The sequence below is a fragment of the Cnephaeus nilssonii genome (genome assembly GCF_951640355.1).
Source record: "Cnephaeus nilssonii genome assembly, chromosome: 13".
NCBI classification, from domain to species: domain Eukaryota; kingdom Metazoa; phylum Chordata; class Mammalia; order Chiroptera; family Vespertilionidae; genus Cnephaeus; species Cnephaeus nilssonii.
The window spans coordinates 40,767,362-40,789,655 of NC_137084.1; the positions used below are offsets into that span (position 1 = coordinate 40,767,362).

The 22,294-nt window shown below is 35.2% G+C and overlaps 1 protein-coding gene across 1 annotated transcript; it reads right to left on the minus strand.

Annotated features, from left to right (window-relative positions):
• Positions 1–11,542: 11,542 nt before the first annotated feature.
• LOC307110114 (olfactory receptor 52A5-like) lies at positions 11,543–12,544 on the minus strand (the record flags this gene model as incomplete). The annotated part of the gene is made up of 1 exon (XM_079789159.1): positions 11,543–12,544. The coding sequence occupies one exon, from the start codon at positions 12,542–12,544 to the stop codon at positions 11,543–11,545; it is 1,002 nt and encodes a 333-aa protein (XP_079645285.1).
• Between the last annotated feature and the right edge of the window lie 9,750 nt (positions 12,545–22,294).

A 22,294-nucleotide genomic window follows, 5' to 3' on the forward strand; every position in this document is an offset into this window, starting at 1 on the left:
GATGGCTTAGATCTCCCTGCTTTAGAGCTTCTGATTCAAGGCAGTGTGGGTTGAATATCTCTCTTCTATTTTCCGTTCTCACTTAGATTTCTGCAAAATCTGAACTGGAAAAATTTTTACCTAATAGAATTACAGCCATATATTAAAATTTGTTGTAGTTGTTTATCTAGAAAGTTTTTTATCACAATCTGATTAATTAATAATATCTCTATTTTTCATATGTATACAAAAACTGATATTATTCAATACTATTTTATTAGAATAAATCAGTAAACATCAAAACCAAGAACATTGAATGTCAAATATATTCTGTAATATTAAATAGGTAATTATATTTTTTCAGTTTATGATTTGATTTCTGGTTAAAAAATAACAGATTTAATATATGTTTACAAGCACCTTTGGATACTATTAAACAACTCTGTTTCCATTTATTTGGCTATGGATGTGGTAGTCTATGATCCAAATACGTATTTGCTGGCAATTCTCATATTTAAGCATTAGTACAATTCCTTGGACGTTTACTTTTCTCTCACATATTGAAATTAGGCACACAAATAGTACAAATTAAGGTCAATATCCTTTTATTAGGTATCTCCTATAGATGGGACTCTGTGCAGGGTCTGTATAAACAAACAATAAAGCTACAGAATTTATCAGAAAATGAGGCTGAACTCATTTGACTATTTTGCACTTCAATTTTACACAAGAATATTTGGTCTTATGATTACACTATATCATGCTTGCTGAGTCTATGTTTCAAAGTTAATAATGATCTTGTTGTGTGATGAAAAAGATTTGTTTATATTTGCAATAACTTTTTTGGTCATTTTTCTAAATCAATTTAAATCTACTCCAAGAGCTTCTACTCAGAAAGGCTACACCGAAGCAGATGAAGATATATGAACAAAAATTATTCCCTCACTTCTTGAATTTCAACAAATACGAATCTAAGTCTGAATGTATATTTCTGTAAAGGGATATTAAATGCACATATATGAAAAAATTAGATGGTTTCCTTTAAGATTATTTTCGTTTTGAAGAATCAATACGTTGAAAAGCTCACTTCTCTGCTGTTGTAAGCAATTGTTTAAGTGATTACTGAGTAATCCAGGATGCAGATAATATGTAATCACTAATTAGTAGTCTTCCTAGCAGTTTAGCTCTCAAATATTCATTGAATCTACATGGACAAGAACTACTTCTTAACTCTCTGGATATTCTATTTCTGATTTTTGCTATTCCTCTCATTAACTCTTTCCTCCTAATCTTGGCTACCAGTTATCATCTCACCACACACACACACACACACACACACACACACACACACACACACATCAGTATTTAGAAAATTTATAGAATCAGGCTCATTTCAAGTATCAGTAATATGTACTGATTCTTCTTTCTCTTCAAAGTGAAAAGAAAAAAAAATTGGTTTTCAGGAAAATGGTCTTCTTACCTGTCCATCTTGAGTTTTTCACTCTTGCTGATCACTTTCTTTGATAGTCTCTATTAGCTGTGACAGAGCCAGAGTTGGTCTGTAACCACATTATACAAGAGTCAAAACTACCTGAAGGAAACTTTGTTCTGAGGATGAGTTAATATCAAAGAAAAAGCTGATTTCTACCCTGATGAAGATTTATTACCCCCAGTATCTTATAATCTTATCCTTGGCAAAAACTCATGAGCATTATAATTCATATTGTTCTTTAAGAAACATTTACTTTTGATCACTTGGCTTTGTGTGCCTACACCAAGAGGTACACATCTGAGGAGTTGTTTTTTATTTTTATAAAATAGTTTAGAAATATTTATTAAAGGACTATTCTTCCAAACTCCTCCTAGCACTCTGTAATTCCACCCAGTTTGGTGTACATTTTTTACTTATGCTGTGTGGCCACAGACTCTCTTTGTTCAATAGGGTTGTGCAAAATTATTTTCAGGCATCATGGACATCCAATTATAAATGAGCCAAAATGTGGTCTACTACATTGCTCCCTTAGCTTCATAGGGTTATAAATTCAAAAGGTTGTTTGTTTGTTTTTTCTTAATCACCACTCATCTTCGCTAGTGAAGAAATACACCAAGCTCACCGACCATTTACCTCTCACTTATTAATTCTATTTTCAACTCTTCATACCTTCACAGATGTTCTTCATGTGAGACCCATATTCTCTTAGTTTATCATTGCTGCCATTACTACATCTTCCTGATTCACATTCTTCTCTAACTTTTTATTCATTATAATATATTAACTACCCCTTTGCCACACTATCCTTGTTCCTTTAATTATCTATCACCATGTATCTGAAAATCTCACAATATAATCTATATATTTATTTTATCCAACAAATAAACTAAATAATATTAGAAAAAAACATAATTCTGGAAAGGTCCCCACTAAAACTTATGCAGCTCTGAATTCTATAGCCGGTTTCCAGTTATTTCTATTCATACATTCCTCCTTTTTAAAAAACTCTGTAATAACGTATCTCTAGCAGCTATAAGACATTTGTTACTATTTTACTAACTTTTTTTTCTCTCAATACAGAAGTCTCTTCCAGTTAATTTCCCTAATTATGTTCTGATATCTATTTATCATTCCTTACTCCTATTCTAGAAATTAGATGTTTTTGGTTGTTTATCACCTTTGCCCCCAATGCCTGCATTTTCCTTATGTATTCATTTACCAATTATTTTCTTTCTGGTAATATATATTTCAGGTTTAAACACATTTTCTTATAAGAGGTGCTATTATTTCCTCTTGCTAACATTCTCTATGCCATTTTAATTGCCTCTATAATCCTGAGTGATATTTTGCAGTATTTTGCTAATCAGTTTAAGAGATTTTTTAACCATTGCCATAAGACTTTGCATCCACATCTTTTTAAACTTTATTATTCTGAAAAAAATCAAAATGAAATTCTCTCCAAACAAAATGAACTATTTAAGGTCTCTTCCAAGTTGATATTTGTGCAGTTCTTTTAATCATTTTCTTTACTGTGTTCATGGATTGGTAGAATGAACATCATTAAAATGCCCATACTACCCAAAGCAATCTGTAGATTCAGTGCACTCCCCATTAAAATACCAACAACATACTTCACAGATCTAGAAAGAACTCTCCAAAAATTCATCTGAAAAAAAAAAAAAAAAAACCTGAATAGCTGCAGCGATCCTGAGAAAGAAGAACAAAGTAGGAGGGAGTCAATGCCAGATATCAAGCTGTGTTACAAAGCCACTGTTCTCAAAACTTCTTTGTATTGGCACAAGAACAGACATATAGACCAATGGAATAGAACAGAGAACCCAGAAATCAACCCAAACCACTATGCTCAATTAATATTTGACAAAGGAGGCAAGAACATACAATGGAGTCAAGACAGTCTCTTCAATAAATGGTGCTGGAAAATTTGGTCAGACAAATGCAAAAAAAATGAAACTAGACCACCAACTTACACCATAAACAAAAATAAACTCAAAATGGATAAAGAACTTAAATGTAAGATGGGAAACGATAAAAATATTAGAGGAATCCACAGGCAGCAAAATCTCAGACATATGCCAAAGCAATATCTTCACTGATTCAATTCCTAGGCAATGGAAACTAAAGAGAAAATAAACAAATGGGACTACATCAAAATAAAAAGCTTCTGCACAGCAAAAGGAACTATCTACAAAACAACAAGAAAACCCACTGCATGGGAGAACGTATTTGCCAACAACATCTCCGATAATGGTTTAATTTCCAACATTTAACGGGAACTCATACAACTTAACAAAAGGAAGATAAACAACCCAATCAAAAAATGGGCAATGGACCTAAATAGATACTTTTCGAAAGAAGACATAGGGAAGGCCAAGAGACATATGAAAATATGCTCAAAGTCACTAATCATCTGAGAGATTCAAATCAAAATGACAATGAGGTACCATCTCACACCTGTCAGAATGGCTATCATCAACAAATCAACAAATGACAAATGCTGGTGAGGATGCAGAGAAAAAGGAACCCTTCTGCACTGCTGGTGGGAATGCAGACTGGTGCAGCCACTATGGAGAACAGTATGGAGTGTCCTCAAATAAACTAAAAATGGAACTTCCATTTGACCCAGTGATTCCACTTCTAGGAATATATCCCAAGAAACTAGAAACACCAATCAGAAAGGATATATGCACCCCTATGTTCATAGCAGCACAATTTACAATAGCTAAGATTTGGAAACAGCCTAAGTGCCCATCAGCAGATCAGTGGATTAAAAAACTTTGGCACATCTACACAATGGTATAATATGCTGCTGTAAAAAGGAAGGAACTCCTACCATTTGCAACAGCATGGATGGACCTGGAGAGCATTATGCTAAGTGAAATAACTCAATCAGAGAAAGATAAATATCACATGATCTCATTCATTTGTGGATTATAATGAACAACATAAACCGATGAACAAAAACAGATCTAGAGACAGAGAAGTATTGATCAGATGCTCAAACTTCAGAGGGAAGGTAGGGGAGGGTGAGGGTAAGGGTTAAAGATCAACCAAAGGACTTGTATGCATGCATATAAGCAAAAGCAATGGATGCAGACAACAGGCGGTGAGAGTTAGGGCAGGACTGGGGGGATGGGGGGATGATGGGGGAATAAGGACACATTTGTAATACCTTAATCGATAAAGAAAATAAGTAAATAAATAAAATTTAAAAAAGACTCATGTTTTGTTTCTATAATCACACTCTATCCTTTTTTTTTCTGCCTTTCTAAAAATACCCTTCCTATGTTGCTCTGCCTGACACCTTTTATACTGCTGATGCTGGGACTACTGTTAAGGACTATGTTCCTCTCCATGGTTCTCTTTCACTCATTTTATATATGCCCTGCCCAGCAGTATTGCCCAGTCCATAGTGTCACTACAATAACCACTGGTTAAGAGTAAATGAATATTGCCTCTACAAAAATCTAACCTTAATACGGGACACATATATTAAACTGCCTCTTAAACAGTTCCATCTTGGTGAAGTGTTTCTACTTCAAGGAGCAGGAAGAAGTAGTGAAAATCAAATTTGGACATTAGATTCAAGTATCTACTTAATACCACTTGCCAGTCATATAGCCAATATATCTCAATAGGTTTGGGACCTTTTATTATGTATAATTACATATGGGGGGAGAACCTCAATTTCTCTAGAAGAAAATTGAGTTGCGCATCATTTCTTCAAATCCAGCCATATATTGAGTGATTAAATACTTAGCAATAGGAGGCACAATTTTCATATATGTTATTAATATTACTCATAACATTGCATGACCTTACAAACCTGTCATAGTAAAATGTATGCTAGAAGTCTGTAAACTAACTTAGAATTCTACAACTGTTTTCTTATACTTGCTGTGCTTCTAATACTTCCTTTAGGCTTTCTCTGTGTCCTCCTTGTCTTTCCCATCTGACAATTACTAATTTATTAATAAACTCTCAACTCAAACATTACCTTCTGTATAAAGAATCTCTTAATATTCCAGACAAAATTCAATTTTTTATTTCTGTCCTCAATATATGACTATTAAATACACCTTACTAGAAATTAATTAATATTTTATCTGTATTTCTGTAATATAAAAATGCATAAAACAATGCAGATGCAAATTCACTTGCCCTGTTTTCAGGTGTATATCTGCATGGAGAAATGTGGGGATTAGCAAAAGTGAAGAATAAGTCTAAGATAAATGCTAGGAATCTGAGTATCTTAACATAAGCTTCCTCTGTTTATCTTTTAGTACTATATTCAAATACTCACCTAAGTCAGGAGATATTCTTGCCGTAGTTAAAGATCTAAAAAGATTCACAATTTTCTCCAGTTTATCTCTCATATATATCCTGGCTACCAGTTACCATCACATTTCGATGACAAGGAAAACAAATGGTGGAAGTGCTCACTAGACCAAGAGGAACTCAGTACTACTTGTTTACCCTCTCATGTCTTAGGTGAAGTCCTGACAACCTAAGTATCATTCTCCTTTTAGCATTTTATATGAGTGACCCCTCATGCATAATTATATGGTGCAATTTCCCACAGTCCCCATAGATCCTTTCTAACATTTCTCTGTGTAGATCTTAGAATCCGCTAAAAAAACATACTCACAAGCTCAATTCTTCAGTCTTTTTATGTGCCTGCCTTGATGTGCTAATGTAGCTGTACATGCAGTTATAAAGAAATTGTTTTCAATGAGACAAACAGAGGACAAATATAATATCAGCAGTTGGGCAAGACTATGATGCAATTCTCCTGAGGAATAGAGTTAATAGAAAACATATCAAGACGTCGTCATATACAATATAGTATTTTTTCTGCTTTCAATGGCTTCTAAAAATGAATGCACAAATATTGGGAACAAGAAGTAAGTGCCAATTCAGGTACCTTATTCCCAGTATACTCAGAGATTCATGGTTTAACTTCATGAAGCTGAAAGAAGTAAAAGTAGAGCACCCTCCCCTAACAGGAGCTAATCTAAACATGTTTGAGATACCTATTTTGACCCCATGGATTTTTTTGTTTAAATCTGTAAACAACATTTCTATCTTTTATGGAAACTATTATTCTTAGAACTATTAAACGATCTTATTTATATATATATATATATATATATATAAAACCCTATAATGCAAATAGACTGAACAGCGAAACAGAACAGCTGGTTGCTATGACGTGCGCTGACCACCAGGAGGCTCGCTGAACATGACAGGCTTTGGCCCCGGCAGGATGGTGGAATAGGTGAGCCGGGGGTGCCAGGCCAAGGTGGGGCGCCTGTCACTGTAGTTGGGGCGAGCCTCTGGCAGTTACTAAAAATTCTTTGCTCCCGCAGACCCCAGTCCCTCAGGGTGTTTGCACCTGCTGTAGGCACCAGCCCTGCTTGCACCCGTGGCGCCCAGCACCGGCCCTGATCACTCGGTGCTGTCAGCGGGTATGAGCGGCAGCTATCAGCTCCAATCGCCCCTCAGGGCTTCTCCACCTCCCCCTGCTCCAAGGGGCGATTGGGTCTGGCAGCCACCGCTCCCACCCGCTGCTGGCGCCCAGCCAGCACCAGAGCCGCCACTCACACCTGTTGCTGGTGCCCAGCACAGGTCCCCATCGCTCAGTGCTGCCAGCCCTGATCACCCCTCAGGGCTTCTCCACCTCCCCCTGCTCCTGAAGGGCAATTGGGGCAGCATCCACTGCTCACACTCGCTGGTGGCACCGGACCAATGGCTCCACACCATCAGCAGGTGTAAGTGGGCCGGTGCTATCAGCGTGTGGGAGCGGCAGAGGTGGGAGTGGGGTTGCTGGCAGACAGGGGACTGAGAGCCATGGGGGGAGGGGCCAGGCCAGGGGGCATGGAGGATGGGCTGAGACCTGCCCCTGTGCCCACCATGGCCCACAGTTCCTTTTAAGGTGTAGGAATTGGTGCACTGGGCCCCTAGTATAGTATAAGAAAGTGAAGGAAATATAGAACCAAATAAATGGTAGCAAATATGTGTATTGAATTAAAATTCTTTAATTTTCTAGGCACTTCTTAATTTTCAAATGTTACTCTTTGGCATGCTGAACTTGCCTTTCAAGAACAGTCAAGTATCAACCAAATAAATTGTAAGAATTCTGAAAGTTTTGCCTTAATCGCTTTGGCTTAGTGGATAGAGTGTGGGCCTGCAGACTGAAGGGTTCAAGGTTCAATTCCGGTCAAGGGCATGTACCTTGGTTGCAGGCACATCCCCAGTAGGAGGTGTGCAGGAAGCAGCTGATCGATGTCTCTCTCATAGATGTTTCTCTCTATCCCTCTCCCTTCTCTCTGTAAAAAATCAATAAAAGATATTTTAAAAAAAGAATTTTGAAAGTTTTAATAAGGATCAGAAATTACTTTAAAACATGAATGAACACCTGGATTTTTATTGTACCTAGAAACAAAAATTAACTTATTTGCATTTTTATTTTACTGAAGGCCAATGAAAACTTGTTCTTGAAATATGTTTATATTTCTGAGAATGACTTTTGTTTCACAATAACACTGAAAGTCACTGTTCAAAATTTTTAGTCTCCATTTCTTTATATTGTTATGAGAAATTAAAGACACTGAATCAGAGTGCAGAATCTTTCCAGAGTTTATTGTCTGTTTTCACAATATTTTACAGAATATATTTGAAATAGGCATCTGCAAAATAAAAAGCAAATTAATCTTATGCTGTATTTGAGGTTTCTAAAATATTCAGTTTTATGCAGTCCCATTTATTTTTATAAATTTTAACAGTTGGTATACTATTTATCTGAATAATCCGTACCTCTTTTAGACTACCATAGAGATACCATGTTGAACATTTGGGAAAATGGAAGTTTAGGCCATGGCTTCGTTTGATTATTGTATTTAGGCATAATTTTGTATAAATGAAAAGTAAAACATAACTTATTAATTTTTTTGGTAAGATAATATTTAAATATGGATGTGTAAAACTAAAAATGCTAAGTGAAAATCAGTTTTATTCAAAATGTTCAAAATTATGCCACTTTACAGTGCCTCAAGATGCACATGACAACCCAGCTGAGGCAGTAAGTATAGTTTTCAGGGATGGCAAGATTACTCTTGTAGGTGTTGTGAAACCAGCAAATATACTGTGGTTTTGGGAGAAATAGAGTTGTTAAGACCTTGCGGGAAATTTGGTAGTGTTCAGCATCAACAGAGCACACTGTTGGTGAGGTGTTTTTTTCAATGAGACCCCCATCTTGTTTTTATACAGCACTGAAAACACAAAGGTAATTCATATGGTGTCTCTATCTTCAAGGCAGTTCCATAGCCTTTGAGATGATACAGTCACAAAGAAAGTTTATGATATTGAAGTGCTAAATCTAATAATAGTAGCTCCTATGATGAACTCGAAATCACTATAATGAAATTTGAAAACCTTTCAAAGCCTTTCTACCATGTGACAATTAGAATGTGCTTGGCAGAGAGATGAAGGCATGGTTTAGTTTCACTGCTATCAGGAAATGACTACTCGACCTCTCAGAGGACAAGGATCTTGGAAATATATATCCACATCCACACCCACACAATACACATCCTCAACATATATATTAAAAACCTCAAGTGTTAAATGATCCTTTATTTGAAATCCTCAAATACAGGTTTCATTCTACTACTCTTCTCCTTTTGGGTATTTGTAATTTCCATCCCGGAGGTGAGGGACAGGCATCTGATTAATCTCAGTTTTTAGGTTCAACTCTAATATGAGTTAAATACTTTATAGGGCTGATATAAAAATTCAATTCAATTAATAAACGGATTTTTATGATTGTGTTTTTAGACAAAATCTTACTCTGTATATACCACCATCAGCACTATACTAGATACAAGAGATATTAAGATGAATTAGATAAGGTCCTTTTTCTGAATCCCTTTTTATAACTGCCAATTCAATGTTTATCTTAGGAAGTCATATGTTATTTGTTATCCATTTCCATAATTTCAGGGTATTTTTGCATGTATTTCCTCATTTCAATCACCCTTCAAAATAAATTCATTACTTCATAGAATGCCATACATTTTTTACTGAGACCAGTAAAAACAAAAATGTTCAAGTCATAGGGCATTTTTATTGTCATACACAAGGCAAAATGTTACAAGACACTGAGTAATAAAATATGAAATCATTAAATATACACTACAAATCCCCATTCTAAGCTACATTTTCATATTATATAGCTATATAATGAACTGAGCCCACGAGGAAACCTCAGTTAAAGCATTCTAGCAGAGATGCCAAGAAAAGTCTGAGCTTAGTCTTCAAGAATTAAGATTATCATGTGAAGAATAATAAGTCATTTCTACTAGATAAACATTAAAATAAAGTGAGAAAAAAATAAAAAAAGAAACACTTTCAGAAGTAAGGTCTTAAGACCAAAATGAGAAGAGAGCATCAAGAAAAAAAAATTACAATTAGATATATAATAAAGTTGTTCAGTAAAAATAATCTGGCTTTTGTCATTATGGAGATTGGTCACATTTGGAATTAAAGGATGGTGAGTGCGGTGTTAATGGTGAAAACCTTACACAACTCTGTGTAAGACAGATGACCATGGCTCCACATGAAAAATCTATTACAAAACCTGAACACAGTCATACAAGGAAATTGCTGCTTATTGGCCTTACACGCTCTGACAGTATGTTTAATCAACTACACAAAATGGCAACATGTCAAACTTATATAAAGAATGTGAAGCAAACATATACAAACCAGGAAACAGCATATAGAATGAAGAAGAGGATGCAAATATCCCAAGTACTATCATTTGCTATTGGTTCACTGTATTATATATTAGTTCAAAGTCACTAATCTCCCAGTATAATTGTATGAGCCTACACCTGTATTATATTTAAACTTTATATTTATATTTGCGATAAGAATCATTTTTTCTTAAATTCACAAACACATTTACAACAATACTTATTTAAGGTAAAGGTCTAATACAGTTTATTGCCCATTTCTAATATATACATCTATATGTGACTATTATTTTAGATATAACTTCCAAGGAAACACAAAAATAACAACAAAACAATGAATATAAGTAAAATATGTATGTTCTTCCACATAGAAACAACTGTTTCTGTGTGGTTTGTAGTTATAGAACTTGCTTTTATTTTTATGTTTTTATTTATTTTTATTGATCTTAATCAATAAAAATTGAGAGGGAGAGAGAGAGATAGAAACATCAATGATGAGAGAGAATCATTGATCAGCTGCCTCCAGCTCACCCCACACTGGGGATTGAGCCCACAACTGGGGCAGGTGTCCTGACTGGGAATAGAACCATGACCTCCTGGTTCATAGGTCAAGGCTCTAACACTGAGTCACGTTGGTTGGGCAGAATTTGCTTTTATTGAAAAAAAATTTCTTATATATGATATCTTAGCACAAAAAATGTTAAAAACTTATCTTTCATATCTACTTCACCCTTTGTCTTAAATTCAAAATCTAATTTATACTTCATTACATGATAATTCCATTTTATGTTTTTTTAATATGCTATGCAAATATTTTGTGAAAAACAAGTAATTATAAATACATTTCAATGGATAAATTGTAAATCCACATGTTGTATAATTGATCATCACAAAATAAAGATTTTAGAGCCTTAATGATAAAGATTATAATGAGTATGATCATAAACAATTATATTACATATAATTTTATTTCATGTACACCACATTTTAATGCTTTATACTATTTTCTATGCAGTGGCATCAATATCACTTGATATTTTTAAACAGAGGCTAAAATTAGTAATATTTTGTTGTGCTTTTACAGAATGTACTTTACTAAAAGCTGATTTAACTACAAACAAGTATTCATAGTTTATTCTTTTGTCACTTATCAGCTAAATATATGTTTCAAATAATTCCAAATTTATAACAAAAGAAATTATTTTAGTAATCATAGCTTTACTATCTCTAATACAAACCTAGAACTTTATATTTTAGCATACAATAAACTTTCTAAAGCACAGACTCTCACTAAAAGCTAGTGTTTCTCATGTAAAATTTTTTTATTTGATAAAAGATTAATAAGAAATCCAGAGGCATCTTTAGAATGAAAAATGTGGGACACTCGGTCTCTAATCTGTTTGGTCTTCACACCATATACAATAGGATTGAGCAATGGTGGGACAAGCAAGTAAAGGTTAGACAGAAGAATATGAATGTAAGGTGGAATGTGGAAGCCAAATCTGTGTGTAAAAAAGGAGAAGAAAGCAAGGAGATAAAACTCAAGAAAGACACAAATGTGAGCAATGCAGGTGTTAAAGGCTTTGAGCCTGGCTTCCTTCTGAGGCAGACTGAAGACAGTTATAAATATTTTAATGTAGGATAGTGTGATGAAGATTATATCAAAGCCAAGTATAATGAAAGCCACAAACAAACCATAGATCTTGTTGATTCTAATATCTTCTGCTGCCAATTTCACGATGGCCATGTGCTCACAGTATGAATGGGAGACCACAGTGGTCCAGTAATACTTCAACCGGCATTTGATGAGGATGAGACATGGAGTCGCAAGAAGGGCTCCTCTGAGTGTCACCCCAACCCCAATCTTAGTGAGAAGTTGGTGGGTAAAAATGGTTGCATGTCTCAGAGGATTACAGATTGCCACATAGCGGTCCAGGGCCATGGCCAGCAGAATACCTGACTCAATGGACTGCAAGGTGTGAATAAACCACATTTGCAAGAGACAGGCATCAAAGTATATCTTTGGCAGATGAAACCAGAATATTCCTAGCATTTTTGGCAGGATGCAGGTACTGAGAGCAATGTCTGTGGCTCCAAGCATTGCCAGGAGGAGATACATGGGCTCATGGAGGCTGCGCTCAGATTTGATGATGGCCAGGATCAGAGAATTCCCAAACAGAGCAATGATGTACATGGCACAGAAAGGGATGCCAATCCAGAACTGAATAGACTCCAGGCCAGGGATCCCCACCAGTGTCAGCACCGAGGGCATGAAGACTGTGCCATTAAGCTCAAACATGATGGCTTAGAACTCGCTGCTTTAGAGCTTCTGATTCAAGGTGTCAGTGTGGTTTATCTCTCTTCTGTTTTCTGTTCGTACCTAGATTTATATAATAATCTGATTATATGATAATGTGATTTCAAATGGCATTTTGTGAGATATACTCACTATGATGGGGCAATTAAGTGTGTCCAAGAATGCAGATATAGGTTACTGGATGATTTTTATCAGATTTCAACCTCTGCTGTATTTTTTCCTACCCCTTCACTTTTCACTTGTCTCTTTCTCTCTGTGCTGTTTGCATTTCTCTCTCGTTCTCTCACTCTCTCTGATACACTTAGACAGTAACAGGCACAAACACTCTCACTATTGAAAGAAAACATAGTCTAGTAATATAAGGGCATTTGCTTGTGTAATGTCAATTAAAACCTATTTCATTGAATATCAGATTGGTGTTCTTTATTAATAAATAGATACTGATGGTAATATACTGATGTTACCAAATACTTTTTTTCTACATCCTTAACCAATAAGCAATTAGTCAAGAGATCAGACAAAGCAATGAAGGGAATACTCACTATTTCAAGTACTATAGCAAGCATTGGGCCAATAAGAGCAGGATCCTTAATGTCAAGGAGACAATGATCTACTGGACAATACCATATTCTATGTGTCATGTTAAAAATATGCTTATCAAGAGCATAGGCCTGCATACTGAAGGGTCCCAGGTTTGATTCCGGTCAAGGGTATGTACCTTGGTTGTGGGCACATCTCCAGTCGGGGGTGTGCAGGAGGCAGCTGATTCATGTTTCTCTCTCATCGATGTTTCTAACTCTCTATCCCTCTTCCTTCCTCTCTGTAAAAATATCAATAAAATATATTTTTAAAAAAGAAAAAAATATGCTTATCAAGCATATAAAAGTGGTGTGACACAGTATTTGGACCCTACCTTCATCCTGGAGGTAGGTGCTAGGGAAATTTTTATCCAGAAACTTGGATACAATTTGATATTTTAGAGGTAGAAAAATTATATGTAAATCAAAAATCTTAATGAAAATTTAGAGCCACAGATTTTGATATGGAAAAAATATTACTTGATAAAATAATATCAAAAAAGTAAAAGTTGCTATGTAGTTTATTTCTTCAGGAAAAAAATTATTATTAAAATGTGATCAATAAATAATATCTTTATTTGAAAATGTATACAGAAAAAAACTGAGCTTAATCAGTTATTTTAGTAAAATTCCTCATGAATTATCAACATAAGGAATAAACATACTTCAAATACACTCCAATACTGAATAGGTAAATGTATTTATTCAGGGGATTTAATTCATGTTATAATTTTTTGCTAAAAAATAAGAAACAGTTTTTATACATTTCATGGAGTCCAATTATTATTTGCTTCAATAGGATGGGATAAAATGTCCCTAAGTTCTCCTCTAAACTAACTTTAGAGAAATTAGAAAAAATAATATGTTAAAGTAATGCAGTAAATTAAAATTATTTGGAATTATCCTTTTTTAAAAAAAAGTGTGGTGATTTTCCACATCCTTAATGCATCCCTTTCCTGTTTTATGTCTCCTTCAACTACCTTTTAATCCCCTTTTGAAGTGTTACTTACCTCAAGTTCGTGTTCCCCAAGTCCATTCATTCTGTTATGCAAGTGTTACTTTATGTTCCAATTTATACATTTGCTTGCAATTTCCTTTTAAAAGACACTATTATAGTCTCATATGGAAGATTGTTCCCATACCATTCAGTTCCTTGTAGTATCTTTTTCTACTTCAGAATATGTGGTTTTGTCCCATCCAACAAAGTCTTTCAGAATCTTCTTTGTTTTGGTTAATAAGATTACTGGTTTCATAATTTCAGCTAAGTTTTTAAAATCAAAAGAGGCAAAAGTAAAAGAAAATGCATAGCTTATTTTATAACAGGCATACAAAAACAGCAATGTTTTAGACACAATTATGATTTCCAAGGCTCAATTCTAGGTTTGACTACCTATGGTGGGTGACCTCAATTTGGAAAGGTCCAAGGTGCACATTTCAGGAGAAAGTATTAAAAACTCATTAGTCTTTCTCAATTCCACATTGCCAACAACAACACATCCCATGTTTATCAGTGTGCTCAGGACTTCTATATCTATATCTTATGTCTAGAGATTACCTCTAGAGAAAACTTTTTTCTATTTTTGTAAATGGATGCAAAATACCAAATTTCCATTGGAAAATGGAATGTATCCCATTCCTTTAAACTTTTTCACTCATGTAGTGGCTAATTCATGTAGATTTAGTTTCTGAAACCTCTCCATTCTCTTGTCTCATCTCCAAGATTACTCTTACATCTCTTTTGATCATCTATAATTGCTGGAATTTTATCCTCCTTGTTTTCTCTTTGGTCTTTCTACCTCCTAATTCATGCTTTGCAATGCAATCCAAAGTTTTATTTTTTAACAAAATATAAAAATTCATGTAGCTGTAGTATTTTATGCTTCCAGCAGGAAGGTTACATTAAAAAGCAACTGTCCATGTGGAAAACTTATAGTAAAGTGGTTAAGATCATGCATTCTGGACATTCAGTGTAAGCTTCAGCACTTACTAGCTCTGTGTAATCTGTCAAGTTACCAACAGTTTTCTGGGGCTTCATTTGTCTTGGCTAATCAATAGGGATAATAATCATCCTTCCTCATATTAATAATAAGAAAATTACTTAAAGCATTATTTGAAAACACTATGCTTATAAGATGTTTGACTTATGGGGAACACCATATAAATGCATGCTATTAGTATTATTATTGCCATTCACTCCAACCTTCCTTGCAAACTTTTTATTAGTCATTAGCAAATGCATTTTGGAATTCTATAAAAGTATCTTAAAATGCTAAAACATATATCCTATACTTTCCTATGCTTCTAGCCTGTTTCTTTTAGATTTTCTTGTATCTTCATAACTTTATCATCTAACAAATAGCAGTTTATTATTCAACTCTTAGCTCAAGCATCACCTCCTCTATGAAAAACTCTTGATTTCCTCATGTAGAAATCCATATTCTTCCTTTGTATCCTCAATAATAGAAATGTGCTGTGTAATGAATAATTCCCACTTAAAACTAGTGAATCAGAGTTTAATTTTATCTGAATTAGTTAAATGTTCAAAATATGCCAAAATGTTCAAAATTTAATGCAGATGCAAATCCATTTGCCCTGTTGTTTTCCAGGTGTACATCTGCAGGGATAAATGGAGGGCAAGGATTAGAAAAAATGTAGAATCAATATAGAAAAATGGTAAAATGCTTACCTTTGACTTATAAGCATCATTTGTTTTATTAGAGCTTTACTTTCCTATGTTGACCTGAGCAAGGATCCATACATGTCTTAGTTGCAGATTTGAAGAATTTCACTGTTGCTGAGAGAAGAAAAGAAAGGGGAAATACCCACTAGACCAAGAGAAAATCAGAACTATTTTTAACACCTTTCATATCCTAGCTCAGATCCTAAATGAAATATTTATCTCCTTTTCAGAATGTCTACCCAGATCTGACACTTACTCAGAGCTAACCCCTTTTATACAATTATAATTTCAATTTCCTACACTCATTTTAGCTCATCTCTACACATTTCTCTCCAGATCTTTCAGGCACCTGAGAGAATACATGCTCACAAACTTAATTATCTAACTTTTTGCACATGCATCTGCTCATACTGGTATAGCATTCTATGCAGATAAAAAAAAAAAATCCATTCCCAGAGGCAAATACAAAACAAAAATAATATCAACACTTGACAAGGGTTATGATTCAATTCCCGTGAGGAATGGATGTGAAAAAATATCTTCTCTAAAGGCCACACATTTATCCAATTACCTCTTTACGCAAATCACTAGAGGCCCAGTACATGGATTCGTGCACCGGTGGGGTCCCTCAGCCTGGCCTGTGCCCTCTCACAATATGGGACACCTCAGGGGATGTCGGAGAACCAGTTTTGGCCCAATCCCTGCAGGCCAGGCCGAGGGACCCCACCGGTGCACAAATCTGTGCACCAGGCCAGTTTTGGCCCTATTCCCACAGGCCAGGCTGAGGGACCCCACTGGTGCATGAATCTGTGCACCGGGCCTCCAGTATGCACATAAGATCTTTGGTTAATCTCTTCCTGCCCTCCCTGCTCCCCCTTTCCCTCTGAGATTCATCAGTCTGTTCCATGTTTCCAAGCCTGTGCATTAAGCATCTGCCCCCTGGTGGTCAGTGCACATCATAGCTACAAGTCAAACGGTGAAGTGGTCGGCCAGTCGCTTAGGCTTTTATATATATAGATTAGTGTTCTGTATGAAAAAGGCATATGTAAGAAGCATTACAAGGCCCTTGAGTTCCCCCTCCTGAATTTCAGTGACTCAGTTCTTCCCATAAAGTTTTAGGAAAGTAAGCCCCAGTTCAGTCTTAGACAGCCCTTAACATTTTAGTTAACAAAAGAGAGGTCAAGGAATGCCATCACAATCTATAGAATATTTATTCTGGTTTTGAATGACTACTAAAATCAAATGTATCAATACTGAGAATGGGTTAGCTCCAATTACCATTTCTAGTACACATAGGGATTCATAATTTAATTTCATGAAAGTGAAAGTGAGATGGTAGAAAAGAACTGTTCTTTCCAACAGAGCTTATCTACATAAATGCTCTTGAGATACAGATCAGGGCTTGATGGACTTTTACACAAATATCTATATCTTATGTCTAGAGATTACCTCTGATGGTTGTCAGTTTTGACCAATGGATTCTAGCAACTATCAATATCCGGGATCTACTGTCCTGTCTTTCATGTGAGCTGAGTCATAAACACATTTTTATTGTGGTTATTTTAAAAGTATCATTTTATACAAAATGAAGTTATACTGATTCATAATCCCTGTACTTTCCCTAACATGTGTATTTAAAATTACTAGTATCCTGAAGCATAAAAGACTAGTTAACATAACCTTTATTCTTTTACATAGGAAAAGAGTTGTTGATCTGAAGGATCATTCTGAAGGAATAAAAATTTCTCCATAAGTGTATTATTATTATTATTACTATCAATAATACTATATAATCAATTAAACTGTGAATTGATAACTCTGCAGCTATTATAATCTTTTCTCTTTAGAAATAGTCCTGACAAACAGGTGAGCAATTTAAGTAATGTGTAACATATTTTTGGCTTCTTGTTTGGCAGGGGACACTGATCCAGTCAGTGCATTCATATCCATTCCTTTTTTGAAAAAAATATATTTTGATTGATTTCAGATAGGAAGGAAGAGGAAGAGAGAGATAGAAACATCAATGATAAGAGATAATCATTGATCGGCTGCATCCTGCATTCCCCACACTGGGGACCAACCCCGCAACCTGGGCATGTACCCTGACGAGGAATCTAACCATGACCTCCTGGTTCATAGGTTGAGTCTCAACCACTGAGCCATGCTGGCCAGGTTAGATCCATTTCTATTAAAAATCCTTAATAAATATACTTATCATTATCCATGCCTTCTTTGGGCCTTGTTTTCTTTATCTATAAAGCGATAGTATTTAGTGCTTTGTTTTGTTTTTAACTCCTAGACTGCTCTAACTTTCTATAACACTGTGAGCTGATAATGGATGCCTTGCACACAGAGAACCTGAACAAGAACTCTGCAATCAGAGATTGTGATAGAAGTCTATAGGCAAGGGTCTTTACCTTCATTGCTGAAGGAAAGTATATCTGAAAAGAACATGTTCTAGATTTTTTTTAATTTATGTAAATTGCAAATACCTTGATTATTGCTTTTTTTTAAATTCCTATAATTCCTAACATAAACTGAGAACAAATGTAAAACCTAGATCTGGCTTTAAATTCTGTGTGTAGTAAAAACCTAAAGTTGGGGAAGGGTAGTCTTAGAATAAAATAATGAGTAAAAAGACAGAATCCTGAGACTTAGTTTCTTCTTGGGGGAAAAAAAAAAAGTATTTCTGAAGAAGATACAGGTATTTGTTTTTCTTATCAAACTGTGATTCATATCCAGTTTCCTCCTCCAATTGTATGACATTAGTCAACTGACTTAAAATGTGTTATAATACTCCTCTCACTATAAAAATAATAATATTTAAAGTTGTAAAACCTATTAAAATTTATAAAGTGTCATCTATGAAAATGTTATGACAGGAGGAACATAAGAAATGATAGCTAATATGTATGTAGGATTTAAAATCCTCTGTTATCCCAGCAGTTCTTACCTTTTAGTTTTATTCCTTGGTAGCCTCTTACTTTGTATTTTTTTCTATAGTGAATACTCTAGAAGACCTCTAATAACATAAAAACCAATTTTATTCCATTATTACAAAAATTCAATAAATATATGCAATCATTGAAAAAAACATATACATATTTCTCATAGAATTTATGAGAATTTTCCTTGAAGGAAAAACAAATATGACAGCATATATTTGAAAGTATCAAGTTAGTGGGTTTTCTTCATTTTCAAAATGCATTACTTTATGTTTCTTATAAGGGAACCACATATTCTAAACATTAGAATGTGACATTCTCATTATTTTCATTAGTAAGCCTCAAAGCTTCTGAGAGCATTTCTGGAACTTACAGAAAGAGGGGTAATTCTGATGTTTCAAATATTAAAGCTTTCATCATAGCACCAAGTTTATTTTTTGTTTGTTTGTTTTTATTTTTTTTTTCAATTATAGCTTGCATTCAGTTTTATTTTGTATTAGTTTCAAGTGTACAGCATAGTGGTTAGACAATAATATACTTTACAAAGTGTTCCCCTGATATTTCCAGTACCCACCTGGCAGCATACATAGTTATTACAATATCATTAACTATATTTCCTATGCTGTACTTTACATACCTAGGTCTATTTTGTAACTACCAATCTGTACTTCTTAATCTTTTTCTCTTTTTCACCTAATCCCCCAAACTCCCTCCCCACTGGCAACTATCAGTCTGTTCTCTATATCTATGAATCTGTTTCTGCTTTTTATTTGTTTATTTATATTGTTCTTTAGATTTCACATATAAGAAAATTCATATGATATTTGTATTTCTCTAATTTCACTTAGATCCATCTAGACTGTCGCAGATAGTAAAATTTCATAAATTTTTCTACTGTTTACTCTTATCCTTCTCATCTCTTGAGAAGGAGAGCTAATGTTCTTAACATCTATGTTTGATTCTGATCATATAACAATTCTACTTGTAAGTTATTAGTAATAGCACCTTACCCTAAAAATTAAAACTGAATTAAAATCTCATCTTTTATAACCTGTTCTTAATTTTCACTTTTCCACCTTGAGTTTCAGAGCCACTTATTCACCTGTTTTTTATACAGGTGAATGTAGAATGTTTAATGTATTCTCAAGATTTTTTCTTTTCTTTTTATATGCTCTGAAATTTTCTTTTCTTTTTATATGCCCCAGGCATATAAGGTTACTTACCTTCACTCTACAGTCCTCAACTACATACTTCTTTCTAAGGGAAATCAATACTAAAATCCTCTTTTACTCAATGTGACTCTTTCTGTTATCATCATATGCTTTATTTTTTTTTAATTTTATTGAATTTATTAGGGTACATTGGTTAATAAAATGATATAGGTTTTATGTGTACAGTTCTATAATACATCACAGTTAAGAAAAAAATAACAATTTGCAAATCATATATTTGCTAAGGGCTTTATAATTAAAACTAGAGGCCTGTTGCATGATATTCATGCAAGAATAGGCCTTCCTTCCCCTGGCTTTGCTCCTGGCCTCCCGGGAGCCGCCAAGTCCCCACTCCCAGGCTGCCTGGGGCCGCCAAGTCCTCATTCCTGGCCAGAGCACCACTCCTATAGCTCCCTCCACCCCCATCCCTCCCCCACATAGCAAGCCTCCTGTCCCGGCTGGTCACTCTATGCCTGCATATGCAAATTAACTTTCTATCTTTGTCAGGTTAATTTGCATGTAAATTGACCGTACCTCCACTATGCCCTTTGTCAGGTTAATTTGCATGTAAATTGACCCACGAGCCAACAATTTAATTAACATGTAAATTGACCGTACCTCCACTATGCCCACAGACAACCAGGAGTGTTGTCTATTATTAGGTAAAATATCTAAAAAACTCTCCAACCTTGATAAGAAAAAAAACCAAGCTCATCACAAAAGGGAAAATTATTCAAGCAGGAACTTCACCAAGATGTATATATGACAAATAAGCATATGAAAAAATGCAATATACCAAAGCAAAATAAAACAAGCATAAAAAAATCTGACCATACCAAGTACTGGCTGAGTTATGGAGGAACTATAATTCTCACTACTTACTGGTCAGAGTATCAAATGGGACCTTGTTTTGGAAAACATGTTAACACTATTTTAAACAGTGAAATAAATATTTATCTCATGATCATTCCATTTCCAGCTATTACCCAATAGCATAATACTTTCCAATTTAAAATGTATGTCATTTATGTAATATATATATATATATATATATATATATATATATATATATATATATAATAGAGAAATATGCTAATTAACTGGGATGCTGGAACGGGTTGACCAGACAGGAGGAGGTTGCACACACAGCGTCGGGGTTGGGGTGACAGGGGTCTCCTCATACCTGTGCTGAGGGAGGGCCTGGTCAGCAGCCACTGAGGCTGCTTCAAGGGCCAAAGAGGGAGGCAGGACCAGACCAGCAACTCAAGGGTTGGCAGCACAGCCTGACCTGACCCCAAGTGGGTCCAGTCACGCAGCTTGACAGCAGACAGCAGGGCCTGCTTGACATTAGCCGCGGCGACCCACGAGCCGACAAGCAGGCCCACAGGCAGCACCCAACAGGGCCTGCTTTCCCATCACCATGGTGTGGAGCAGGCAGGCCCCGCAGAGAGCAGAGAACCATGGGGAGTGGGTTCATCAGTAAGCCATCAGTAAGATATCCCCTGAGGGCTCCCAGATTGGAGAGGGTGCGGGTCGGGCTGAGGTACCCTCTTCCCCCATGCACAAATTTTGTTCACCAGGCCACTAGTATAAAAAATAATGAGGTAAAATTTGTGTGAAGGTCAGAAAAAATAGAAATTCTGTATAACATAAAGAGATGTATTTTCAATTTGACCTTCACACTAATTTTACCTTATTATTTTCTATACTAGAGGCCTGTATAACCAAAACAATTGTATAATGGTAAAGCATTTAGAGAGGGGCAATGGGAAATGTGCAAAAGAAGTTTTTATTCCACTTTGTTAAATTTCTCTTACTTAAATTTTATCTGCAAAGTTAGGGTTACATTAACCAGTCCATTTCATTTGGGTCTCATGACCCTTTGGGGGTAGTAAAGGAAGAGCTGTGTTACCCAAGAGAAAAATTACCCATTTCACATTTTCCTGAGGATGCTACCAGCCGTGAAAGCAGTATACACCTGTGATCATATATTATCTTCCTCTAAAAATAAACAGACACTCCCAGAAGTCCAGCCCCAAATCTAATCCCATATGTGCATTAAGATTATTGCTTCTGCATAAAACCCCCTGGTCTCCAGGCATTGCTTGTCACTAGCAGTGGAAAAATTTATGTCTAGAGAAAGGGATATTGCCCTAAAGGATAAGGAATCAGGTCTCTATTTTGCTGAGTTTATAACACTAAAGGAAATTGCATTGTATTTTCTGTTCTTTTCAAAGCAGACAAACATTATTCAAAATTAGGGAATCATAAGCTGATCTGATTTACCACATCTCTAGAAATATTTCAATTCTCTCTTC